This window comes from Oncorhynchus tshawytscha, unplaced genomic scaffold (assembly GCF_018296145.1).
Source record: "Oncorhynchus tshawytscha isolate Ot180627B unplaced genomic scaffold, Otsh_v2.0 Un_scaffold_10343_pilon_pilon, whole genome shotgun sequence".
Taxonomy (NCBI): Eukaryota; Metazoa; Chordata; class Actinopteri; order Salmoniformes; family Salmonidae; genus Oncorhynchus; species Oncorhynchus tshawytscha.
The window spans coordinates 303,100-331,070 of record NW_024609784.1 but is presented as its reverse complement, the minus strand read 5'-3'; the positions used below and the strand labels follow the sequence as shown (position 1 = coordinate 331,070).

The window sequence follows — 27,971 nt, the reverse complement described above, 5'->3', positions numbered from 1 at the left end:
CAAAAATCAGTTAAACACCTAACTGAGGAACTCAATTTAACCTTGCGCAATACAGTTGCACCCCTAAAAACTAAAAACATTTGTCATAAGAAACTAGCTCCCTGGTATACAGAAAATACCCGAGCTCTAAAGCAAGCGTCCAGAAAATTGGAACGGAAATGGCGCCACACCAAACTGGAAGTCTTCCTTGGAGCTTGGAAAGACAGTACCGTGCAGTATCGAAGAGCCCTCACTACTGCTACACCAAACTGGAAGTCTTCCAACTAGCTTGGAAAGACAGTACCGTGCAGTATCGAAGAGCCCTCACTACTGCTACACCAAACTGGAAGTCTTCCGACTAGCTTGGAAAGACAGTACCGTGCCGTATCGAAGAGCCCTCACTGCTGCTACACCAAACTGGAAGTCTTCCAACTAGCTTGGAAAGACAGTACCGTGCAGTATCGAAGAGCCCTCACTGCTGCTACACCAAACTGGAAGTCTTCCGACTAGCTTGGAAAGACAGTACCGTGCAGTATCGAAGAGATCTCACTGCTGCTACACCAAACTGGAAGTCTTCCGACTAGCTTGGAAAGACAGTACCGTGCAGTATCGAAGAGCCCTCACTGCTGCTACACCAAACTGGAAGTCTTCCGACTAGCTTGGAAAGACAGTACCGTGCAGTATCGAAGAGCCTGCTGCTACATCAAACTGGAAGTCTTCCGACTAGCTTGGAAAGACAGTACCGTGCCGTATCGAAGAGCCCTCACTACTGCTCGATCATCCTATTTTTCCAACTTAATTGAGGAAAATAAGAAAAATAAGAAATTTATTTTTGGGATACTGTCGCAAAGCTAACTAAAAAGAAGCATTCACCAAGTGAGGATGGCTTTCACTTCAGCAGTAATACATTCATGAACTTCTTTGAGGAAAAGATCATGATTATTAGAAAGCAAATTACGGACTCCTCTTTAAATCTGCGTATTCCTCTAAAGCTCAGTTGTCCTGATTCTGCACAACTCTGCCAGGACCAAGGATCAAGAGAGACGCTCAAGTGTTTTAGTACTATATCTCTTGAAACAATGATGAAAATAATCATGGCCTCTAAACCTTCAAGCTGTATACTGGACCCTATTCCAACAAAACTGCTGAAAGAGCTGCTTCCTGTGCTTGGCCCTCCTATGTTGAACATAATAAACGGCTCTCTATCCACCGGATGTGTACCAAACTCACTACAAGTGGTGGTAATAAAGCCTCTCTTAAAAAAGCCAAACCTTCACCCAGAAAATATAAAAAACTATTGGCCTATACAGAATTTTCCATTCCTCTCAAACATTTTGGAAAAAGATGTTGCGCAGCAACTCACTGCCTTCCTGAAGAAAACACCAAGTGTCACGTTCTGACATTTATTCCTTTGTTTTGTCTTTATTTTAGTATGGTCAGGGCGTGAGTTGGGGTGGGCAGTCTATGTTAGTTTTTCTATATTTTCTATTTCTGTGTTTGGCCTGATATGGTTCTCAATCAGAGGCAGCTGTCTATCGTTGTCCCTGATTGAGAACCATATTTAGGTAGCCTGTGTTCTATTGTGTTTTGTGGGTTGTTATTTTCTGTCTTCCACACGGAACTGTTTCGGTTTGTTATTTCACTTTATTATTTTTTGTATTTTGTCATGTTCAGTTGTTGATTATCTGAGTAAGTTCTGCACCCCACCTAAGGGCACAGCTGATTTTATACATGTGATCACTCCCTAGTGGTATGATCACCTACGTCAATGTATGTATGCATCAATAAGCTGAGGTTACCTTATAAGGCAACCTAGTACAGTAGCTTCTTAGAATTGTCCTCTGTCACACAAGATCCAATCGTCAAAACCAGACAGTGGTTACTTTTTATCTAGTTTCGGTGACCAACCTCACAACAGCCAGGGCTTAACCACAAAGACTAATATAGATAGCTTGTGCAACGTATTGTGGCAGAGTTTTTAGACACATAGCAACAGTATATTATTATAAGGCCTGCAGCAAAACATATGAATCTTAAGGTCCCCTTAATAATGGGGAGGGTCTTTACAACGTCCTCATTGATGACAAGCGCGCTCTCTGTTGACATGACATCCTCCTTCACACAGGCAGGGGGAGCGGGGCCGCCCCCTGCTTCAAAGCGGGTGAAGAACTTGTTGAGTTCATTGGCTGTAGAGTCACACCCTCTCATCCGGGTGGGATCGATATGTTGCCTCCCTTTGAAGGGGGCATTTGCCATATTCTTAAAGCTCATCCAGGCACTCTCCCTGTGACATTATCTGTTGCACCTTATCCTTGTACTGGAGTCTCCCTGTAACATTATCTGTTGCACCTTATCCTTGTACAGGCATCTCACCTTTATCTATTTTTCACCCCTGTACCTTTTTCTCTTGTGTGGCTTTCCTGAGGCAAACACTTGATTCTTCTTGTTAATAAGCACCAACAATTAGTTCACTGCTCAATGCAAATGCACAAAGACTGATCTCTGTCTAAACTTCAAATTCCAAAGTGTCAAGTCAACATAAGTCTGCAAGGTAATGCTCTTATTTATGCTTCTCTCTTAATATTTGCTATGTTGTGACTATTAAGAAATGTACATTGTTTAAAGGTGACAGACAAGTTGTTTAAAACTTATGGCTGGGGGCAGTATTGAGTAGCTTGGATGAATAAGGTGCCCAGAGTAAACGGCCTGCTCCTCAGTCCCAGATGCTATTAGTGTATTTGGATAGAAAACACTCTGAAGTTTCTAAAACTGTTTGAATGATGTCTGTGAGTAAACAGAACTCATACAGCAGGCAAAAATCTGAGAAAAAAATCCAACCAAGAAGTGGGAAATCTGAGGTTGGTTGATTTTTCAACTCAGCCCCTATAGAAGATAGTGGGATATTGGTCATCTTGCATTTCCTAAGGCTTCCACTAGATGTCAACCATCTTTAGAAACCTGTTTGATGCTTCTACTGTGAAGTGGGGCCAAATGAGAGCTGTTTGAGTCAGAGGTCTGGCAGCAGTCACACGCATTTCACATGAGAGGTATCTCCCGTTCCTTTGCTTTTCTGAAGACAAAGGAATTCTCCGGTTGGAATATTATTGAAGATTTATGTTTAAAACATCCTGAAGATTGATTCCATACATCGTTTGACAAGTTTCTACGGTCTGTAACAGAACTTTTTGACTGCATCTAGTGAACACGCTCCGTGAGTTTTGATTTGTTTACCAAACGCTCTAACAAAAGTAGCTATTTGGACATAAATGATGGACATTATCTAACAAATCAAACATTTATTGTGGAACTGGGATTCCTGGGAGTGCATTCTGATGATCAAAGGTAAGTGAGTATTTATAATGTTATTTCTGACTTCTGGTGACTCCAACATAGCGGATGTGTATTTGTTCTCTGAGCGCCGTTCTCCGATTATAGCATAGTTTGCTTTTTCCGTAAAGCTTTTTTGAAATCATTAACCTGTTATGGCTGCAATCCCGATACCGGGATCGATATGACAACTACCAGTGAAAATAGAGAGCGCCAAAATTCAAACCACAGAAATCTCATAATTACAATTCCTAAAACATACATGTGTCTTATCATTTTAAATCTATTTTCGTTGTTAATGTGTCCGATTTCAAATAGGCTTTTCAGCAAAAGCACTACAAACGATTGTTAGGTCTCCACCAAACCACAATAAGCACAGCCATTTTCCAGCAAAATATAGCCTTCACAAAAACCAGAAATCAAGATCAAATTAATCACTAACCTTGAATTATCTTCATGATGACACTCATAGGACTTCATGTTACACAATACATGCATGTTTTGTTTGATAAAGTTCACTAGTTCCAAAAACATCAAGTGATTTTTGCATAGCCACATCATTCAACAGAGATACTCATCATAAATGTAGATGATAATATAGTTATACACATGGAATTATAGATATACCTCTCCTTAATGCAACCGCTGTCTGATTTCAAGAAAACTTTACAGAAAAAGAAATGCATGCAATAATCTGAGACGGCGCTCAATTTAAAAACACCACAGCCGCAAGGATGGCGTCAACATAAACAAGAGATTACATGATAAATATTCCCTTACCTTTTGATCTACATCAGAAAGCACTCCAGGAATCCCAGGTCCACAACAAATGTTTGTTTTTGTTAGAAAATGTCCATTAATGTCCAAACACCTTTTGTTTGTGGTATACATATCCAAACCCTAATTCTGGTCAGCGTTAAATCGGACAAAAAGTGATATTACCGGTCGAAGAAACATTTCAAACTAAGTACAGAATCAATCATTAGGATGTTTTGCACATATAGCTTCAATAAAGTTCCAACCGGAGTATTCTTGTCTTCGTGAGCAATGGAACGCAAGTGACTACCATGAGGAATAAGTGGGATCACAAAATGGCTGCTTGATGGACATCTGATATATTCTGCTCTCATTTACTCCCACAACAACATAGAAGCCTCATAATTTCTATTGATGGTTGACATAGTGGAACCCCTAGGCAGTGCAACATCATTCATATCTCAAGGGGATTTCATTGGGGACTCTGAATACATGCAAGCTCAGATTTCTGACTTCCTGTTTTGATTTCAACTCAGGATTTTGCCTGCCAATATGAGTTCTGTTGTACTCAGACATCATTCAAACAGTTTTAGAAATGTCAATGTTTTCTGTCCAATACTAACAATAATATGCAAATATTAGCAACTATGACTGAGGAGCAGGCTGTTTGATATGGGCACATTTTCATCCAAGCTACTCAATACTGCCCCTGCAGCCATAAAAAGTTAAGAAGTATATCTTTAATTCCATGTATAACACTTGTATTTTCATCAACATTTATGATGAGTATTTCTGTAAATTGATGTGGCTCTCTGCAAATTGACCAGATGTTTTTGGAACTATTGAACATAACACACCCAATGTATACTGAGATGTTTTAATATAAGTATGAACTTTACTGAACAAAACATACATGAAGTCCTATGAGTGTCATCTGATGATCTTCAAAGGTTAGTGATTCATTCTCTCTCTTTATGCTTTTTGTGTCTCCACTCTTTGGCTGGAAAAATGGCTGTGTTTTTGTGACTTGGGTCTGACCTAACATAATCGTTTGTGGTGCTTTCGCTGTAAAGCCTATTTGAAATTGGACACTGGTGGGATTAACAACAAGATTACCTTTAAAATGGTATAAGATGCATGTATGTTTGAGGAACTTTAATTGAGATTTCTGTTTTGAATTTGGCGCCCTGCACTTTCACTGGCTGTCATATTGATCCCATTAATGGGATTTCAGCCCTAATAAATTCAATATTATAATGTATTTATCTGTTAACTTATTTCGCTACAAACATATACAGTGAGATGTACATTGTATTTTCAGAGGATAGCACTTAATAGCATTAAAACATTTAGATAATTTCTATATTTTGCTCATGGTAGTTTACATAAATTAAGCTCTGAACTTTCAAAAGATTAAAATGCAGAAGAATTACAATGACAGTTCAAAAGATGACTGTAGAACAAAATTGACAAACATTATTTTGTGCTTTACTTCTCTGTCCTTGAATCATATTTACCACTTTCTGTCTGTATCGGTGTACTGGACACCAAATATTTGTGTTATCCGGGATCCTTGGGACTTCCTTACCCCATAGAGGTTCAGGTTAAGGTTAGGAGTTATGGTAGGGACGTCCCAAGGGTCCCAGATATCACTGACCATACCAAACATCACTCTACACTGTTTTTATTTGTCAAGTCCTTAACCTTTCTAGCGCAAGCTCGACAACATTCCGCTGAAAGGGCAGCACGCGAAATTCAAAAATATTCTTTTGAAATTATGTAACTTTCACACATTAACAAGTCCAATACAGCAAATGAAAGAAACGGCTTGTTTGTGCAGACTAATCTACCCATCGTGTCCGATTTTAAAAATGCTTTACAGCTAAAGCACAACATATGATTATGTTAGGTCAGAGCCAAGTCACAAACACACAGCCATTTTTCCAGCCAAAGATAGGAGTCACAAAAAGCAGAAATATAGATAAAATTAACTACTAACCTTTGATCTTCATCGGATGACACTCATAGGACTTCATGTTATACAATGCATATGTTTTGTTCGATGTGCATATTTGTATCCCAAAAATCTCTGTTTAAATTGGGGCCTTACGTGCAGTATTGTTTTGATTCCAAAACATCCGATTTTGCAGAAATACTCATAATAAACATTGATAAAAGAGACGTGTTATTCACAGAATTAAAGAGACTCCTCCTTAATGGAACCGCTGTCAGATTTCAAAAACACTTTACGGAAAAAACAATCTGAGAACGGCGCTCAGAACCCAAAACAGCCAGAGGAATATCCGCCATTTGGGAATCAACAAAGTTAGAAACAACACCATAAATATTCACTTACCTTTGATCTTCATCAGAAGGCACTCCCAGGAATCCCAGTTCGACAATAAATGACTGATTTTGTTCCATCATTTATGTCCAAATTGCCACTTGTTGTTGGCGTGTTCAGCCCAGTAATCCATCTTCATGAGGCACAGGCACTTCATCCAGACAAACTCAAAGTTCCGTTACATCGTTTGACATGTTTCTAAAGGACTGTATGGAATCAATCTTTAGGATGTGTTTAACATAACATCGATGTTCCAACCAGAGAATTCCTTTGTCTTAAGAAAAGCAATGGAACGAGAAGTAACTCTGTCGGGAGCGTGCATCATGAGACCAAGGCTCTCTTCCAGACCACTGACTCAAAGGTCTCATGAGCCCCTCCTTTATAGTAGAATCGTCAAACCAGTTTCTAAAGACGGTTGACATCTAGTGGAAGCCCTAGGAAGTGTAACCTCATCCATATCTCAATGTGTATTTGGTAGGCCAAGCTTTGAAATACTACAAACCTCAGATGTCCCGCTTCCTGGTTGGATTTTTCTCAGGTTTTCCCCTGCCATATGAGTTCTGTTACTCACAGACATCATTCAAACAGTTCTAGAAACTTCAGAGTTTTCTATCCAATACTAATAATGATATGCATATAATAGCATCTGGGACAGAGTAGGTGGCAGTTCACTCTGGGCACGCTATTCATCCAAAAGTGAAAATGCTGCCCCATATCCCAAAAAGGTTAAAGAAAGGGTTTGCTGAAACTTAACTTGTAAACTTAATTCAATTAACTTTGGATGAATTTCAATCATATGAGCTGAAAAAAATATGAATTGAGGATGATTGCTCTTACAACCAAAGTCTCAGAATCAGACCCATGTTCAAATGTGGGGTATTACAATAAATATTTAAATACTCTATGCATTTGAACCCACTTTCTGTTTGTTCCTTGGGTATTTGGAAGAATGTGTTTGGATACAATATTTGAAAATAGTTCAGCTAGTAGGCTATTTGTAGGAAATGTTGAGGTAGCGGATTTTGACCACATAATACTCATATTCACACAAGATCAGTATTTCAAGTATAAATACGCATGTATTTGTACCCAGGTCTGCTCCTGGTAATTCCATACATTTCAATGTAATATTTAGTTCCCAAAGTGTCACAGTACTCTGAGGAACTGACATTTGTTTGAATTGAGATATTACTCATTTGAACTAACCATGAACATGTAAATAATGTTTCATTCTTTGAATCTGTGCTATTGTCTAAAATGTAGGTTCAGGTCTCTCGTTCTTTCTCTCTCTCTCTCTATCATATTTTAAACAACTTGTAGAAAATACACTATGACACTGTCATAAAGAATTATGACCATCCTGTCACTTTACTTGGACTAAGAAAATACACTTTGACACTGTCACACTTTGACACTGTCAAAAAGCATTATGACCATCATAATCACACCAGCCAGACAGGCCAATCACATACATGCCCTTATACCAGTCATCTGTCAAAAAGAGGGTGTCTTGTCCTGCTTCTGCTCTTGCATTCATCCCAGTCATCAGAAACGGAGCATTGCGGTAAATGCATGTCTGACATCATTTTGTGCGCAATTACAATGATTATTTAAAATAGTCAATTAATAAAAATACTGTTGACACGTAGGCTATGGTGTAATGGAATGTTTTGCCTTGTGTGGTCAGTTTTGAAACTCGTGTCATAACGACCCATAAAATGTCACAACAGGTCTAAACATATGTAAATGTTATGACACATTGTCAGCTGTTATGACATGGTTATGACTGTCATGTGTTATGACACTAGGCGTGAAGTAAAGTGTTAACGCATATTAATATTTCCCCTTTCTGTAATACACGATTCCCAATGTTTTGTTTGTGATACTCGAGTTGATGGTCACTAGCCTCGATGCTGTATGTTATGGATTAAACTCCCATCTGTTGATAGTTTGATGCCAGACTGGAGATCCGAGGACACACTGATTATTGTATTGTCTGAACACTGTGATTCTGTAGCAATGTCACTTACTTGTTTGGACTTCCCACTTGCCTCTGGGACTGATGTTTACAGAACAGTTGTCTGCTGATTAGGATATACAGTGTCGTGGAATTTTCCTCTATTTACCAAATCATGAGAGCAAACCACACACAAGTCAGAGTTAGTTATCACAAAGTCCATCTTTAATTATATGAGCTCTATTACAACCCTGTGACTCTCAGATCAATTCAGTGTCTATCAATGAATTCTCTGAGAGTCCCTTACACATTGCAACAGATCCTTTATAGCAGAGACACACACATCCAGACAGCATTAATTTATCGTTCAGCTTTGTCTCCTAAACTATGTGCTTTTCTCAAACTCAGAACCATAAACAAATCCTCCATCAACAGCCATATATCAAATCCATCCTATCTTGACAAGATCAGAGACACACTGACTTGCACACAGACATTGTGGAGCCAAGAGATACACACTTGACCTCTCCCCTCTCTCCGGCCCAAGCAACTTAGTCTTGACATAGAACAGACACTGCAACCCCGCCACAGTATTATACAAAAATAACATTCTGATGAAGTAACTTAAACATATGATGAATATAAAACATCTTACCTATGTTACAAACTAATTATGATTATTCCCCAACAACGGCCAGTTAGACATTTTCTCTGGTTCTGTGCTGGAAGTATCTCCCTGTTGCAACTTGTAATAAACTGAATAGATTTTTTTGCCTTTATCGATGACTTCTGTTCGATTCACCTGTAAATACTACTTACGAGCACCATCCACTTATACTCCTCTACTTTTCTCATCAGCACTTCAATTCCACCACTCAAATGACAGCCCAGTCTTCAAAGACAGTGCTGTCCCTGGACTCTGAGGCAGTGTTCTCACTCAAAGATGGCATCAACTTTAAGAAGAGCCCAGATGATGGCAAGTGCTACATCATATACAAAGAAAATGGAGAGCTGAAGGCCTGCAAGAACCAATGCAAACACCAAGGAGGCCTGTTCATCAAAGACATAGAGGACTTAGATGGAAGGTTAGTAGACTTAAAGGGGAAGTTCAGGACTTTACAACTAAAGATAGTTGGAGTTAGTAGTGGCTGTTTAGAGAACACCGAACCTTGGATCACAGTTTCTCCTGGCCCATAGACTACTTTCAGGCTGAGGAACCATTTAACATCAAGTGGTAAAATCCTGAACAACTTCTTTAATACCGAGGCTTAGATAAAACATATCTATTCCATGGGACTGAAAGGTTTTTCTGATGCAGGACGGTCCAATGTACAAAACACTACTGGAAGCTGAACGTCTCAACTATGCAGTATGTGAACCCTCCTGACAGCTTCACACAGGATGAGCTGGGTAAGTTGAACTGCCATTTTCTCAACCTGAAAGGTTATTGAATGGCATTTTAAGTCTCTTTGACATTTTAGGTCATATGAAACGGTATGTCTAATCTTTTGTGTTCTCTGACAACTTGTGTATATTTGTACACATTGTGTGATACTGATCATTAAATCAAATGTTATGTCACATGCTTAGTCTACATCTGTTTACGAACAGTGAAATGCTTACTTACGGACCTTCCCAACAATGCAGAGAAATAATAACACAAGGAATAAATCCACAGAGTAACGATAACTAGGCTATATAACGTTACACAAGGTACCAGTATCGAGTAGATGTGCAGGGGTATGAGGTAGATATGCTCATAGGTGAGAGAAAGTGACTAGGTAACAGGATAGATAATAAACAGTAACAGCAGCGTATGTGATGAGTCAAGAGTTAGTCCAAAAAGGGTCAATGCAGATAGTTAGCCAAGCTACCTGGACTAACTGTTTAGCAGTCTTATGACTTGGAGGTAGAAGCTGTTCAGCGTCCCGTGGGTTGAGTGCCCAGCTCCAGCTGTCCATTCCTTTGGCCATCTAAAAATGACATGAGGAACACAATGTAAATAATAAGTCAGATGTTTAATATGTCTGTGTACAGTTGAAGTCGGAGGTTTACATCCACTTAGAGTGGAGTCATTAGAACTTGTTTTTCAACCATCCACAAATTTCTTGTTAACAAACTATAGTTTTAGCAAGTCAATTAGGACATCTACCTTGTGCATGACACATGTAATCTTTCCAACAATTGTTTACAGAGATTATTTCACTTATAATTCACAATTCCAGTGGGTCAGAAGTTTACATACACTAAATTGACTGTGCCTTTAAACAGCTTGGAAAATTCCAGAAAATGATGTCATGACTTTAGAAGCTACTGATAGGCTAATTGACATCATTTGAGTCAATTGGAGGTGCACCTGTGGATGTATTTCAAGGCCTACCTTCAAACTCAGTGCCTTGTTGCTTGACATCATGGGAAAATCAAAAGAAATCAGCCAAGAACTCAAAAAACATGTTTTATAGACCTCCACAAGTCTGGTTCATCCTTGGGAGCAATTTCCTAATGCCTGAAGGTACCACGTTCATCTGTACAAATAATAGTACGCAAGTATAAACACCATGGGACCATGCAGCCGTCATACTGCTCAGGAAAATGATCTATATCCACAGTAAAACGAGTCCTATATCAACATAACCTGAAAGGCTGCTCGCCAAGGAAGACTCCACTGCCATAAAGCCAGACTACGGTTTGCAACTGCACATGGGGACAAAATATCTTACTTTTTGGAGACATGTCCTCTTGTCTGTTGACACAAAAATAGAACTGTTTGGCCATAATGACCATCGTTATGTTTGGAGGAAAAAGGGGGAGGCTTGCAAGCCGAAGAACACCATCCCAACCGTGAAGCACGGGTGGCAGCATCAAGTTGTGTGGGTGTGTTGCTGCAGGAGAGACTGGTGCACTTCACAAATAGATGGCATCATGAGGGAGGACAATAATGTGGATATATTGAAGCTACATCTCAAGACATCAGTCAGGAAGTTAAAGCTTGGTCGCAAATGGGTCTTGCAAATGGACAATGACCCCAAGCATACTTCCAAAGTTGTGGCAAAATGGCTTAAGGACAACAAAGTTAAGGTATTTGAGTGGCCATCACAAAGCCCTGACCTCAATCCTATAGAAAATGTGTGGGCAGAACTGAAAAAGCGTGTGCGAGCAAGGAGGCCTACAAACCTGACTCAGTTACACCAACTGTGTCAGGAGAAATGGGCCAAAATTCACCCAACTTATGGTGGGAAGCTTGTGGAAGGCTATCCCGAAACGTTTGACCCAAGTTAAACCATTTAAAGGCAATGCTACCAAATACTAATTGAGTGTATGTCACGATCGTACTCATACTCAGATTGTCACGATTGTAATCGTACTCAGACCAAAGCGCAGTGTGGAATCGGTTCGACATCTTTTAATTCAGAGAACCGAACAAAAAAACAAAGAATAAACAACACGTGAAGCTCAAGCAGCGCTCACAGGCAACTACACAGAAACAAGATCCCACACAACTCATTGGGGAAATGGCTGCCTAAATATGATCTCCAATCGGAGACAACGATAAACAGCTGCCTCTGATTGGGAACCATACCAGGCCAACATAGAAAAAAAACTACCTAGATTACCCACCCTAGTCACACCCCGACCTAACCAACATAGAGAATAAAAAGGCTCTCTATGGTCAGGGTGTGACAGTGTATGTAAACTTCTGACCCACTGGGAATGTGACGAAAGAAATAAAAGCCAAAATAAATAATTCTCTCTACTATTATTCTGACATTTCACATTCTTAAAATAAAGTGGTGATCCTAACTGACCTAAAACAGAATATTTACTGGGATTAAATGTCAGGAATTGTGAAACTGAGTTTACATACACTTTAGCCAAATACATTTAAACTTCTGACTTCAACTTAAGATAATCAAATAAAAGTAATTCATTAGATTATTTATCGGAAGAGTTTTGACTTTGGCTTGATTTTGCTAATGCAGACGTCGTGATGACAGACGAGGGTGGTCTTCAGCTCGTGGAGGTGATCGTCTGGGACCCCTGGTTGGCAGACCCCCAGGATCCACAGGAACTACAGGAGGGAGAGGTGACTGTGAGTACAGCTCGTGTCACAGATCTGAGGCCTTTTCCAGTGGGCAAAACTGGTTGCAATTACATTATGACATCTTACATGACGTCATGGTCAGGATGTATACTGGTGCTGTTAAGACGTTTTGTTAAGGTCAGAAAAACATGTCTTGATCTGGTTGTGATCTTGGTCTCGTCATGAAAAAGATGTCTTCACCAGGCTGGTTGAAACTAATCTGGAACACCTTCCCATGTTGCTTAGTTACACATTTGTGACAAGAACACAAACACTAGCTATGATCCAAGGCTAGTTAGTAATTACCCGGAGTGAATCAAATATGAGCCTTAAAATGATAACCGAGAGTTGTGTGTCTACACAATCTTCTACTCATTTTGATCTCATCACCACTTTTATAATGTGAGATCTGAGGGTGTGTTCTCACCTGAAAGGCTGCAGTGCCAAACTTAAGCCTGGGACACAAGGGAGATGGGCCAAGGTTGAAATATCACCAACCGCCATCCAAGATTCTAGATGACGTATCGGGATAGACCTCCGATCACAGCCGTGCCCAACAACAGTGCAGGACACATTGCTGGGACTCTGAGTGACAGTTGGTCACAGATGACTTTTTGACCATCTCCCCTGTGTTCATTTAAATTCCAGAGACACAAACGACAGTCCCGACACCTCTGAGATTTTCCCCATATGGCCGACAGGCTATTTAGATCAATGTGATTGGTCAACCGCGCCGCACGCAAATCTAAAAAGAGAGCACGTCAGGCGACAAGATTCTCCGCTCCAAACTCAACCTTCATGTTCCTCCAGGTGACCTACCTTACCCATGCATGTATGGAGCTCCAGCTAGGGGGAAGAAGATGATATTCGACCCCTGGCTGACGGGTCCGGCCTTCGCCAGGGGCTGGTGGCTGCTCCATGAGCCACCTGCTGACTCCATGGAGAGGCTGTGCATGGCTGACCTCATCTACATCAGCCACATGCACTCCGACCACCTCAGGTATTCAGAGATGGTACCTGTACAGATATGTAGAGATGGTGCCTCTATGGAATGTGGTAACGGTGTGTAGAGATGGTGCCTGTATGGAGTATGGTACAGGTATGTGAGATGGTACCTGTACGGAGTATGGTAAAGGCATGTAGAGATGTACCTGTATGGTACAGGCATGTAGAGATGGTACCTGTATGGAGTATGGCAGAATGAAATGGATTGATATGGGAGGATGGGCTCAGTGAAACTGGAAGGGAATGGATTGATATGGGAGGATGGGCTCAGTGAAACTGGAAGGGAATGGATTGATATGGGAGGATGGGCTCAGTGAAACTGGAAGGGAATGGATTGAACGTATCAAACACATACTATTCCAAACATTACAATGAGCCCGTCCTCTGCAATCTCCACCCACCAGCCACGACTGATTTCCATCTATTTATCATTTCAGTCCCACTTTAACGAGTATAAAGGCATTTAATAGCATACATGAAGTTTCTGAAGCACTACGCAAATGCTTCACAGATAATCTATAAGCGTGTGTCATAGTTTATACACCACCCTTTATAGAATATGTATGTTTATACACCATTTATAGAGTATGAGAGAGATGATATGTGACGCATTTATGTAAGCTATATTGAGCCTTTATAAGTTGTACTTAGTTTAAAGTGGGACCCTAATTTCAATTACGGAAGTAAGCAGAAATGTTGATTCTAATTCAATTCCTGAAAAATGTATTTTCAGCTACCCAACCTTAAAATCCCTCTCTGCGACGAGACCCGATGTTCCTATTTATGTTGGCGACACATCAAGGCCAGTGTTCTGGTAAGGGTTATCTATATACAGTTGAACTCGGAAGTTTACATACACTTAGGTTGGAGTCATTAAAACTTGTTTTTCAACCACTCCACAAATATCTTGTTAACATAGTTTTGGCACGTCGGTTAGGACATCTACTTCGTGCATGACAGAAGTAATTTTTCCAACAATTGTTTACAGACAGATTATTTCACTTACAGTGATTTATATCACAATACAAGTGGGTCAGAAGTTTACATACACTAAGATTGTGCCTTTTAACCAGCTTGGAAAATTCCATAAAATGATGTCTTGGCTTTAGAAGCTTCTGATAGGCTAATTGGCATCATTTGAGTCAATAGGAGGTGTACCTGTGGATGTGTTTCAAGCCTACCTTCAAATTCAGTGCCTTTTTGCTTGACATCATGGGAAAATCAAAAGAAATCAGCCAATACCTCAGAAAAAAAATGGTAGACCTCAAGTCAGGTTCATACCTGGGAGCAATTTCCAAATGCCTGAAGGTACCATGTTCATCTGTACAAACAATATTACGCAATTATAAACACCACGCAGCCGTCATACCGCTCAGGAAGGAGAAGCGTTTTGTCTCAATCCTAGAACAAAAGCAAAGGACCTTGTGAAGATTCTGGAGGAAACAGGTACAAAAGTATCTATATCCACAGTTAAACGAGTCCTATATCAACATAAGTTGAAAGGCCGCTCAGCAAGTAAGAAGCCACTGCTCCAAAACCGCCATAAAAAAGCCAGACCACAGTTTGCAACTGCACATTGGGACAAAGATAGTACACATTGGTGAAATGTCCTCTGATCTGATAGAACAAAAATAGAACTGTTTGGCCATAATGACCATTATTTTTGGAGGAAAAAGGGGGAGGCTTGCAAGCTGAAGAACACCATCCCAACCGTGATGAATGGGGGTGGCAGCATCATGTTGTGGGGGGCTTTGCTGCAGGAGGGACTGGTGCACTTTACAAAATAGATGGCATCATGAGAAGGGAAATTATTTTGAAGCAGCATCTCAAGACATCAGTCAGGATGTTAAAGCTTGGTCGCAAATCGGTCTTTCAAATGGACAATGACCCCAAGCATACTTCCAAAGTTGTGGCAAAATGGCTTAAGGACAACAAAGTAAAGTTATTGGAGTGGCCATCACAAAGCCCTGACCTCAATCCTATAGGAAATGTGTGGGCAGAACTGAAAAAGCGTGTGCGAGCAAGGAGGCCTACAAACCTGACTCAGTTACACCAGCTCTGTCAGGAGGAATGGGCCAAAATTCACCCAACTTATTGTGGGAAGCTTGTTGGAAGGCTACCAGAAATGTTTGACCCTGTCACACCCTGACCATAGAGAGCCATCGGGTTCTCTCTGGTGTAATAGGTCAGAGTGTGACTAGGGGGGTTTTCTAGGTATTATAGTTCTATGTTGGTGTGAGTATGGTTCCCAATTGGAGGCAGCTGAATATCGTTGCCTCTAATTGGGGATCATACATAGTGTGTCCCTTTTCCCACCTGTGTTGGGGGATATTGTTTTGTGTGTTTGAGTGCCATTGTGAGCTACACATTTCACATTCGTTATATCTTTTGTTTTTTTTGGAAGTTTCACTATTAATAAAATGTGGAACTCTACTCATGCTGCGCCTTGGTCCACTTATTTAGACAACGATCGTGACAGACCCAAGATAAACCATTTGAAGGCAGTGCTACCAAATACTAATTGAGTGTATGTAAACATCTGACACACTGGGAATGTGGCGAAAGAAATAAAAGCTGAAATAAATCATTCTCTCTACTATTATTCTGACATTTCACATTCTTAAAATAAAGTGGTGATCCTAACTGACCTAAGACAGGGAATGTTTACTGGGATTAAATGTCAGGAATTGTGGAAAAACTGAGTTTAAATGTATTTGGCTAAGGTGTATGTAAACCTCCAACTTCAACTGTATATGTCACTCATTTAACATGGTTTTACAACCATAAAACAGATGAGGATGTCACCTTTATGGGTTTATGCTGTCCTCATTTGAATCATGTTACAGGATGCTGGAGAAAAGGCAGGTGCAGCTGACAAATATCAACGTCGTTCCCTTTGGCATTTGGCAAAACGTAAGCATAAACAGCTCACTTTGCATGAACAGTTTATACGATAAAGGAACCTCTGTCAAAAGGCTCTTTAATGCCCTTCTCCTGTTATCTCCGTCAGATTGATGAGCACCTCAGATTCATGATTCTGAAGGATGAAGTGCACCTTGAATTGGACACCTGTATCATTGTTGAATATAAAGGTAGTCATCATGTCCTTTGTAAGAGCACATGGTGCTCGCTTCGCCAGAGCCCTGGGTTCAATTCCTGCAGTCACAGGAAGTCACTTTTCATAAAAGGGTCTGCTAGGTGGTGTTTACACCGAGTGTACGAAACATTAGGAACACCTTCCTAATATTGAATTGCACCCCCCTTTGCCGTCAGAACAACCTCAATTGGACTCTTGGCATGGACTATACAAGGTATTGAAAGTGTTCCACAGGGATTCTGGCCCATGTTGACTCCAAAGCTTCCCACAGTTGTGTCAAGTTAGATGGCTTTCTTTTGGGTGGTGAACCATTCTTGATACACACGGGAAACTGTTGAGCATGAAAAACCCAGCAGCGCTGCAGTTCTTGACACACTCAAACCGGTGTCCCTGGTACCTACTACCATACCCCCTTAAAGGCACTTAAATATTTTGTCTTGCCCATTCACCCTCTAAATGACACGCATACACAATCCATGTCTCAAGGGTTAAAAATCCTTCTTTAACCTGTCTCCTCCCCTTCATCTACACTGATTGGAGTGGATTTAAATAAGTGATCATACCCTTCACCTGGATTCACCTGGTCAGTCTATTTCACGGAAAGAGCATGTGTTCCTAATGTTTTGTCCAGTCAGTGTACAAGCACAAGAAGGTCACACATTCTGACTTTCATCCCACTTTATCCACCTACAGATTATACATCCATATAAAGATGGGCTCCATCAGGATAATTTAGACTCATTATTTTATTGAACATGCACATCCTGTCTGATTCAGGTCCTTGTCAGTTCAGTAGTAAAAGTATATGCCAGTGCCACCTGGTAGGCATACGATGCACCTTAAAGCCTTATCTCAACCTTATCTCCTTTGACGGGTGCATCTGATCCTGGTTCTCCCACCCAGGTCATATGATCCTCAACACGGTGGACTGCACCAGGCCAAACTACGGCCGACTGCCCCACAATGTAGACCTGATGATGAGCGACTTTGCTGGAGGGGCGTCTGGCTTCCCCATGACCTTCAGTGGAGGAAAATACACAGGTGAGGTGGACAGGTATACAGCATCCAAATGTATAGCCGGACAAATAACAGAGAAATGAATTGCTCCCTTGGGTTTTCCTGGCTATTGACTGCAGATGGAGTGAATCTCAATTGTATTTCCTCTCTCCTTATCTCCTCCTCAAAGCACATCGGAAGAGATATGAGGTTACTTCCCTCGGATGTTCTCCTCCAATGTATTTTGAGGAGGAGGCAAGGGGAGAGGAAGCGAGGAATCAAGGAAACACAACTGAGGTTCACTCATTGACTAGTGTCGATTTCACCCTGCAGAGAGCTGGAAAGCCGATTTCATCAAGAATGAAAGGAAGAAGCTCATGAACTACAAGGCCCAGCTGGTAAAATCCTTGCAGCCCAAGATCTACTGCCCGTTTGCCGGTTACTTTGTCGAAGCACATCCCTCAGACAGGTATTACAAAATGTTTACTATTTTGTGTACAAATTCCGTTCTAGGTTCAGGTTAGGTTTTGACCCCTCTTATTGCTTCAATTGCAGTCACTCAATATAAGTTGCATCCCAAATTGACATTGACAACTGACATAAGTTAACTGACAGGTACATTAAGGAAACTAACACGAAAAATAAAGCGGAGGAGCTCAATGCCCTGATCAAGAAGAGCGCTCCAGGCATAACAACATGGACACCCAAGCCAGGCGCTGTGCTCGATCTGGCCCTGGCTCTGATGAGCCCCAGCCGGTAGGATTGCTCATCAATCAGCAAATCGTGTGTGTGTCCATGTCTGTCATATCAGTCCATACTCCATAGAAATGCCAACAATGATCAATATTTACAAATCACATTTTGGTGTTTGATGTTTCCCTCTGTTGTCAATACCATTATTACCTCACTTCCCTACATTGTTAACCACTATTACATCACTTCCCTACATTGTCTACCACTATTACATCACTATTCTACATTATCTACCATTATTGCATCACTTCCCTACATTGTCTGCCATTATTATCTCACTTCCCTACATTGTCTACCAGTATTACCTCACTTCCCTACATTGTCAACCATTTTTACCTCACTTCCCTACATTGTCAACCATTATTACCTCACTTCCCTACATTATCTACCATTATTGCATCACTTCCTTACATTGTCTGCCATTATTATCTCACTTCCCTACATTGTCTACCAGAATTACCTCACTTCCTTAAATTGTCTACCATTATTGCATCACTTCCTTACATTGTCAACCATTTTTACCTCACTTCCCTACATTGTCTGCCATTTTACCTCACTTCCCTACATTGTCTACTATTACCTCACTTCCCTACATTGTCTACCACTATTACATCACTTTCCTACATTATCTACCATTATTGCATCACTTCCTTACATTGTCAGCCATTTTTACCTCACTTCCCTACATTGTCTGCCATTATTATCTCACTTCCCTACATTGTCTACCAGTATTACTTCCCTACCATTATGTCTACCAGTATTACCTCACTTCCTTAAATTGTCTACCATTATCTCTTTCTACATTCTTCCCTACATTATCTACCATTATTGCATCACTTCCTTACATTGTCACCATTTTTACACTTCCTACATTGTCAGCCATTTCTTCCTGCATCATTTCATTCCTTTTTAATGTTGTAACCCAGGTAAAATGCACTGTAAATCATGTATGATTTGACTATAACCACAGGAAAGCCATCACCGACCCTCCATCCGGGACAAACATCTATAAGGACAGTTGGGACTTTGATTTGTACGTGGATGAACTGAACAGGGCCATCACCGCTGAGATATTTAAACATAAAAGCTGGATCCAATTTTATTACATCTGGGCAGGGTTTAAAAACTACAATCTAGTTGTCCGGGTAAATATTGCAGTCCATATAAAAGTCCTCACAGCTCTTAGTGCTCTACTCCACATCTACAAGCTGACTCCTGGGGTGGATTCATTAGTCGCAGACTGTTGCAAAACATTTTTCAACAGAAACCGATTACTGTTTACTCTTGGAACCAAACGGAAGCCTGAATTTGTCCAATAGAAACTTGTTTTCACTGCAAAATGTTTTTCGTTTGGATTAAACTTTTTTGCAACAGTCTGCAATTTAGGAATACACTCCTGGTTACTCCTGACTCGCATTCAGTAGGCAGTAAAACATGCAAGGAAAATTGTAAATATTATTGGACAATCTATCAATAGACATTCTCCATTTTAAACCGTTTCTAGGTTTTGTACCGACTGAACGCGAACCCTTCCATTCACTTCCTCTCTCTGCAGATTTCTGGAATGTTTAAAACATGTACGGATGCTCTCACGGACACAGACTAAGCCTATTCCTGAATTTAAAAAAATTAAAAGCTCAATGGAGAATCTTTATCGAATTTTTGGGGGGTTCCAGGACTAGGCTTAATTTATGTCCAGGAAACTGCCCTTGGAACAGCGGATTTTTGTCTGCTTGGATAGCCAGATGGGCAGGCTTGACACTTTAGGGACTATGACCCTTGGTTCCATTGTGCCAGGCATGTTCAATCAATTTGAAAAATAAAAATACATTTTTAACCCAAATCTAGTGGGTTCAAGGGTTGCCTAACTGTTTGTAATATGTATTTAAGGTCATAGAGACAGATGAGGACTTCATTCCGATAGACAATGGCTACAACTATCTGGTGGACTTCATGGATCTGTCCTTCCCTACTCAGAGGCCCACTAGAGAGCACCCTTATGAGGAGGTGAGCATGGCTACAACACCTGCTCACCTATATACTATTAAGTACACTGCACTCAACTTGAGAAGAATCAAAACAATCATTGTGGAGCAGGAACATAGCATGTCACAAATCTGTCATAAGGGTGGCAGGTAGCCTAACAGTTAATAGCACTGGGCCAGTTATCGAAAGGTTGCTGGTTCAAATCCCTGAGCTTACTATGTGAAAAATATTTTGATGTTCCCTTGAGCAGGCACTTACAGTGCATTCGGAAAGTATTCAGACCCCTTTACTTTTCCACATTTTGTTATATTACAGCCTTATTCTAAAATGGATTAAATAAAATAAATCCTCATCAGTCTACACAATAACCCATTTTGACAAAGCGAAAATAGGTTTTTAGATTCATTTTTGCAAATGTAAAGAAATGATAAAATACCTTTTTTACGGGGCCTGCCGGGTGGCGCAGTGGTTACGGTTCGCGCCCAGGCTCTGTCGCAACCAGCCACGACAGGTCCGTGGGGCGACACACAATTGGCCTAGCGTTAGGGAGGGCTTGGCCGGTAGGCATATCCTTGTCTCATTGCGCACCAGCGACTCCTGTGGCGAGCCGGGCGCAGTGCAAGCTAACCAAGGTTGCCAGGTGCACGGTGTTTCTAAACAATTGGATACAACGAAATTGGTGAGGGGAAAAAGGGCTAAAAAAAAATAAACACACAAAAATGAACTTTTTTAAATAAATATTCAGACCATTTGCTATGAGACTCGAAATTGAACTCAGGTGCATCATCCTGTCTCCATTCATCATACTTGAGAAGTTTCTCCAACTTGACTGGAGTCCACCGGTTGTAAATTCAATTGATTGGACATGATTTGGAAAGGCACCGACCTGTCTATATAAGGTCCCACAGTTGACAGTACATGTCAAACCAAAACCAAGCAATGAGGTCGAAGGAATTGTCAATAGAGACAGGATTATGTCGAGGCACAGATCTGGAGAAGGGTACCAAAAATGATCTGCACCATTGAAGTTCTCCTAGAACACAGTGGCCTCCCTCATTCTTAAATGGAAGACATTTGGAACCACCAAGACTCTACCTAGAGCTGGCCGCCTGGCTAAATTGAGGTTTCGGGGGAGAAGGGCCTTGGTCAGGGAGGTGACCAAGAACCCGATGGTCACTCTGACAGAACTCCAGAGTTCCTCTGTGGAGATGGGAGAACCTTCCAGAAGGACCACCATCTCGGCAGCACTCCACAAATCAGGCCTTTATGGTAAAGTGGCCAGACGGAAGCCACTCCTCAGTAAAACGCACATGCCAAAAGGCACCTAAAGGACTCTCAGACCATGACAAACAGGATTCTCTGGTCTGATGAAACCAAGATTGAACTCTTTGGCCTGAATGCCAAGCATCATGTCTGGAGGATACCTGGCTTTGGGACAAGTCTCAATGTCCTTGAGTGGCCCAGCCAAAGCCCGGACTTAAACCCAATCGAACATCTCTGGAGAGACCTGAAAACAGCTGTGCAGCTTCGCTCCCCATCCAACCTGACAGCTTGAGAGGATCTGCAGAGAAGAATGGGAGAAACCCCCCAAATACAGGTGTGCCAAGCTTGTAGTATCATGTCCAAGAAGACTCAAGGCTGTAATCGCTGCCAATGGTGCTTCAATAAAGTAAAGGGTCTGAATACTTGTGTAAATGTGATATATATATATATATATATATTTTTAAATGCAATACATTTACAAAAATGTCTAAAGCTGTTTTTGCTTTGTCATTATGGGGTATTGTGTGTAGATTTGTTTTCTTTAATCAATATTAGAATAAGGCTGTAACGTAACAAAATGTCAAGGGGTCTGAATACTTTCCGAATGCGCTGTAACCCTAATTGCTTCTGTAAGTTGCTCTGGATAAGAGTGTCTGGTAAAATTGTCGCGGATGTCGTCGTGGAAATGACTGGATCAAGGTGCAGTGTGGTGAGCGTACATTTTCCTTTATTTAGGTAAATGTCGCCAACAAAACAAGAAACAAAGAAACGACCATGAAGCTTACTAGGGCTATAGTGCCACTAACAAAGATAACTACCTACAACATACAAAGCCTTTTTTCCTTTCTAAGTCTGATTCCCAACAACAATAGACAGCTGTCCCTGATTGAGAACCATACCCGGCCCAAACATAGAAATACAAAACAGAATGCCCACCCCACATCACACCCTGACCTAACCAAATAGAGAAATAAAACGTCTCTAAGGTCAGGGCGTGACAATTGTAAATAAGAATAAACTTTTCCCTTTATTCATGTCATTCTCATGAGGTGAACACTGTTCAGACACAAAGATGGCAGGCTGCTATGCATAACTTCAGGGGTTTGAATGTGCTGTTGGCAGATGCAAATCTGATGCAAACCTGTTTTTAGTTGAAGATAATTGCTACTGGATTGAATGCAGTGCTTGATAAGTACAGTGCCTTCAGTATTGGTTTGGGGATGCTTTGCTGGCTCAGGACCTGGACAACTTGCCTTAATAGAAGGAACCATGAATTCTGCTCTTTATCAGAGGATTCTACAGTAGAATGTCAGGACATCCGTCTGTGAGCTGAAGCTGAAGTGCAGCTGGGTCATACAGCAAGACAATGATACAAAACACAATCAAGTCTACATGAAAATGGCTAAAAAGCAACAAATTTGAAGTTTTGGAATGGCCTAGTCAAAGTCCAGACCTAATCACAATTGAAATGTTGCAGCAAGACTTGAAATGAGCAGTTCATGCTTGAAAACCCACAAATGTTTCTGAGTTAACTTCTCTAGGATAGGGGGGCAGCACTTGGAATTTTGGATGAAAAGCATGCCCAAATTCAACTGCCTGCTACTCATTCCCAGAAGATAAGATATGCATATTATTAGATTTGGATAGAAAACTCAAGTTTCTAAAACTGTTTGAATCATGTCTGTGAGTATAACACAACTTATGTAGCAGGCAAAACCCCGAGGACAAACCATTCAGATTTTCTTATTTTTTGAAGTCACTCTCTTCTCAATGAGGTTTCATTTCAACTTATTATGTGACTTGTGAAGCACATTTTTACTCCTGAACTTATTTAGGCTTGCCATAACAAAGGGGTTGAATACTTAATGACTCAAGACATTTCAGATGTCCATTTTTTATTAATTTGTAAACATTTCTAAAAACATTCCACTTTGGTATTGTGTGTAGATCAGTGACACAAACTAAATGTAATCCATTTGTAATTCAGGCTGTAACAACAAAATGTGGAAAAGGTCAAGGGGTGTGAATACTTTCTGAAGGCACTTTACACTGCACTCCATTTATGAGAAGGATCAATACAAAAAGAAACTGCTTCTAGGGGTCAAACATTACGGGGCAGAAACACACCATGTTACAAATCTGTCTTCCAGAGAGGAAGAATAACATTTCCCTGGACTCATGTCATTCTCATAAGAGGTGAATGCTGTACGAGACACAGAGGTTGTAGGTGGCAGATGCAAAGCTGTTTTCAGTTGAAGATCATTGTTGCTGGCTCAGTTCTCACTCAAGTGTAAGGCAGGATTACCGAACAGGCAAGCAGGGCAAAATGTGTAGAATAGCATGAGATGAGCTATAAAACGGCACATTTATCTTTGCCCCATGGCAAAAATGTGTAGAATAGCAGGAAATTAGATTTAACATGGCAAAACAAACTATAAAACATTTTTCTCTTTGCTCCATGGAGAAAAGTGTAGAATTTCAGGAAGTTAGCTGGTGGTAAATGCGGCAGCCTTGCCCTGCTTAAATGCCAACATGCTTTTAAATGAACCGCCATTTATCTCCAAGTCGATCGTTTGTTTTAAATGTCATGTTACTTGATTGGACTGAGAGATAGACGGTGTACTACTTTCTCTTCTGTAAAGATCAAAAACAGGATCGGCGTCATGAGACACGTGGTGAAGAATGGCCTTCTTTGGGACGACCTGTATATCGGCTTCCAGAACCGTCTGAGCAGAGAGCCAGACGTCTACCACCACCGGTAAGCCCTCGTCTCCTCACCTTCCCTCCTTTGCTTCCTTCCTCCCTTACCAGACATCTACCACCACCGATAAGCCCTCGTTTACTCACCTTCCCTCCTTTCCTTCCTTCCTAATTTACCAGACCCAGGCATCTACCACTACCAGTCTATTGTATTGCATTGCTGTACACTAGAGCAACGATTCTCAACTGGTGGGTTGGGACCCTAATATTGTACCTGTCTTGGTTATTTGTCCAGGTTCTGGAACCACTTCCAGACAGAGTTGCCAGTCACTGGGCCGGACTGGGACTTGTTCCTGCAGCAGGTGCCATCATACCAGAGGTCTGCTGAACCCCAGGGAATCCAAACAGAAAGTGGCTCTGCTTATACATTGTCTTAGAAAAAGCAGACTGTACTGTCTCATGAGAACCAAGCTTTATGCCTGTATCCAATAATGAATAAGAAGGGCTGCTCTCCCTGTCACTGTAGGCACCACCAACCTCCCTATGCAACTGAAACAGGGAAGAAGGGACGTGGCTGACAAGATTTAATTTCTAAATTGGTTCAAATAATAGCTTCATTTAGGGTTCAGTTTCTGTGTTTTTTCATGTAATGGTGAAATGCTATGTTAATTCATCTATTGTTGCTTGGCAGGTCTATATGTAGGGGACTAGTACCAAAAAGTAGGAAAATATATGCACTCACTACTATGTGGCTCTGGATAAGAGCGTCTGCTAAATTACTAACATGTAGAATATGAATAAACTTTATCATTGATTATCATGTGTATTATTGATTATATGATTTTGGACGTGTGCTGACAATGCATTTGTTACTCGTCAACTATTTATTCATTGAACACAATTTTGTGTTTTTTTTCCATAAAAAATAAAATCGGTTAGGGTTAAGGGTTTGGTTAGGGTTGGGTTAATGTTAGGTGATAGTTAAAGCTCAAAAACCAAACCTATTGATCATCAGTTATAAGAGAGACATGAGGGAAGCCATAATGAAGCTTTGGCAGGGCTGAGTGCAGGGAAAACGGTCACGTGGCAGTACTGATAAGGGGAGGAACCGTTTAAGGCCCATTTCACTAGCAATAATGATGTAATGTTTAGCGATAAAGAGGAGACTCCACCCAAAATGGGGTATGTATACCACCACAGCTGAAACCATGTTTTTGGCGACTGCCATCTATACTGACTTTCTGGTGAGGCCTGATCAATCTCACTAGAAATGATCGAAACAGGTGGGATTTAATTATAAAATGAATGAGAAACACCAGTCTCTATTCTAATTTTGCCAATACTTTATGAGATACAATTATTTACTTATGGAGTTATCAAGAGTTGCAACTCTAAGTTGATTGGTTATTCAAATTAGTTTATTTTCGATTTAACATGTGTTTTGAATCACAATACGAATCGTGTTCGAAAATTACAAGTTCCCTGGGGTCCTGGTCATTGGGTAAATATACATGTGTTTTGTTCAGTCTGCATATAGAAGGAAAAATATATTTAAAAACCTTTTAAGGATCTGCCTAAAATGACATACCCAGATCTAACTGCCTGTAACTCAGGCCCTGAAGCATGGATATACATATTCTTGGTACCATTTGAAAGGAAATACTGTGAAGTTTGTGGAAATGTGAAAGGAATGTAGGAGAATATAACACAATAGATCTGGTAAAAGATCATACGAAGAAAAAAAGTGTTCTTTTGTACCATCTTTGAAATGCAAAAGAGAGGCCATAATGTGTTATTCCAGCTCAGCTGCAATTTCGAGCAGTGTATGTGCAAAGTTTTAGACTGATCCAATGAACCAGAAAACAAGTGTTATACATAGGTTTAAAGATTACCTTCTTGTTAATCCAACCACGGTTCAGATGTCAAAAAAGCTTTACGGCGAAAGCATAATTATATCTGATTATACCCGCACTCGGGATTGAGCATGAAAAAGCTCTGACACTTTAGGGTCCACTAGTTCAGACTGGTCTTACTCCCTCATTTTTCAGAATACAAGCCTGAAACAATTTCTCAAGACTGACATCTAGTGGAAGGCATAGGAACTGCAATTTGAGTCCTAAGTCAATGGATACTGTAATGATATTGAATAGAAAACTACAATAATAAAGAGAATCCTACATCCTGTATGGATTTTCCTCAGGTTTTCACCTGACAAATCATTTCTGTTATACTCACAGACATTATTCTAACAGTTTTGGAAACTTTGAGTGTTTTCTATCCAAATCTACCAATTATATGCATATCCTAGCTTCTGGGCCTGAGTAGCAGGCAGTTTACTTTGGGCAAAATAATGCCCCCTACCCTAGAGAAGTTAGCTCAACCGTTCCGTGGATGGGACACCGATCCCGAAGAAGTTTTAAAGTGGCTCCAAAACCCAACCCATCTGCATGTCTACAGTGGAATCTAGTCCCTATATCTTTAGCTCTGCATCCTCTGTCATGGTGTCTTTAAGCTCACCCATTACCCAGCTGGACAGAACTCACTTCACGTGAGAACTGTGAACCCAAGGAGAGACATGACGATCTTTACCGCTTCAGGTGCTGTAAGGAGTACTGTGTGTGGACCAGACCAACGCTGTTCCACACCCCGCCTGGTGTATCTTGATGTACACTCACTCATCTCCAGAATTCAGCCCGTGCCTTCGGTTATCTCCCACTCCTCATGTACTGCTTCCACCTGGGAATATACACACTGAGCCGTTCTCTCTCTTCACGCTCACTCCACACGCGCTTTCTCAGGACTGCTCTCGCACTCTTGCCGCCCCTGACCAGGTTAATGTCTCTGACTCAGATAGGAGTGTTAAAAGTCACTGTCGCATTGAACGCCTTTGTTGCTCTTTCTTCAGCTGGTTAGGGAGGGTTTTGAGGTTCACACACACTATTTGTGGTCAAATTATTCACCCCGTGCATTAAGACACCATCTGACATCACCTTCCATGATAACAAAAATAAATCAGAAATACACATATCACAATCCATTTGGAGTAACTATCATCCCTTCTTAATTAACCATAGTTGGATTGGGTTAGCTGCTTAATTGTTTAATGCATTGTATAAAAGGATAGATGTTGGGGTAATGTAATGCGAAACAACATTGTGGAGGCATTAATGTCTTAATGCACAGTGCTGAGTTACCTCGAGGATGTAGCATACGCACTTGCCTATCAGGTGGCAATGGAGAAGATGGGTAACAAAGTGAAAATTATCTTAAAGCACGTGGTTAAAACACAATCGTTTTAATGCTCCACGTGTAAAGTAAACAGTTGCAGGCACTAAATTAATGCGTTCATGTGTTAAGTTAATGTCTTCACGAGCTAATGTTAACGCCTATACGCGTCAAATAAGTGTGTTTGCAGGGGGTCCAACGTGCTAAATAAATGGCTGCAAGCGGTCCTGCACAAGTCAAATTAACGCCTACAGATGCTAAATATACACCTACACACGCTAACTTACCGCGTTCTTTAATATGCTAATTTTACTAGCCAACTTCACTAGCTCCTCCTTTCAACCAGATTTCACAGTTTGAAGGAACTTCCTTTTCCACTCCAAGCAGAGTATGAACCTTCACAAGATAATGGTTTTGTCTTTGAAAATTGTTGTTTCTTAATCATAAAGTTTATCAGCTAGTTTACAGTGGAAGGATATGTTTCTCATCACTGGCTATAAAA

At 40.8% G+C, this 27,971-nt stretch overlaps 1 protein-coding gene across 1 annotated transcript; it reads left to right on the top strand.

Annotated features, from left to right (window-relative positions):
• Positions 1-1,581: 1,581 nt before the first annotated feature.
• On the top strand, positions 1,582-25,059 carry LOC121845873 (cytidine monophosphate-N-acetylneuraminic acid hydroxylase-like). The gene is given in 16 exon segments (XM_042318061.1): positions 1,582-1,608; positions 9,222-9,448; positions 9,682-9,773; positions 12,344-12,453; positions 13,255-13,294; positions 13,297-13,444; positions 14,183-14,263; positions 16,296-16,362; positions 16,460-16,541; positions 17,450-17,587; positions 17,876-18,011; positions 18,158-18,298; positions 19,266-19,440; positions 20,186-20,302; positions 24,187-24,302; positions 24,540-25,059. Coding segments are annotated over 15 exon segments (1,791 nt in total). The 5' UTR covers positions 1,582-1,608; positions 9,222-9,242; the 3' UTR covers positions 24,682-25,059.
• Positions 25,060-27,971: the final 2,912 nt, after the last annotated feature.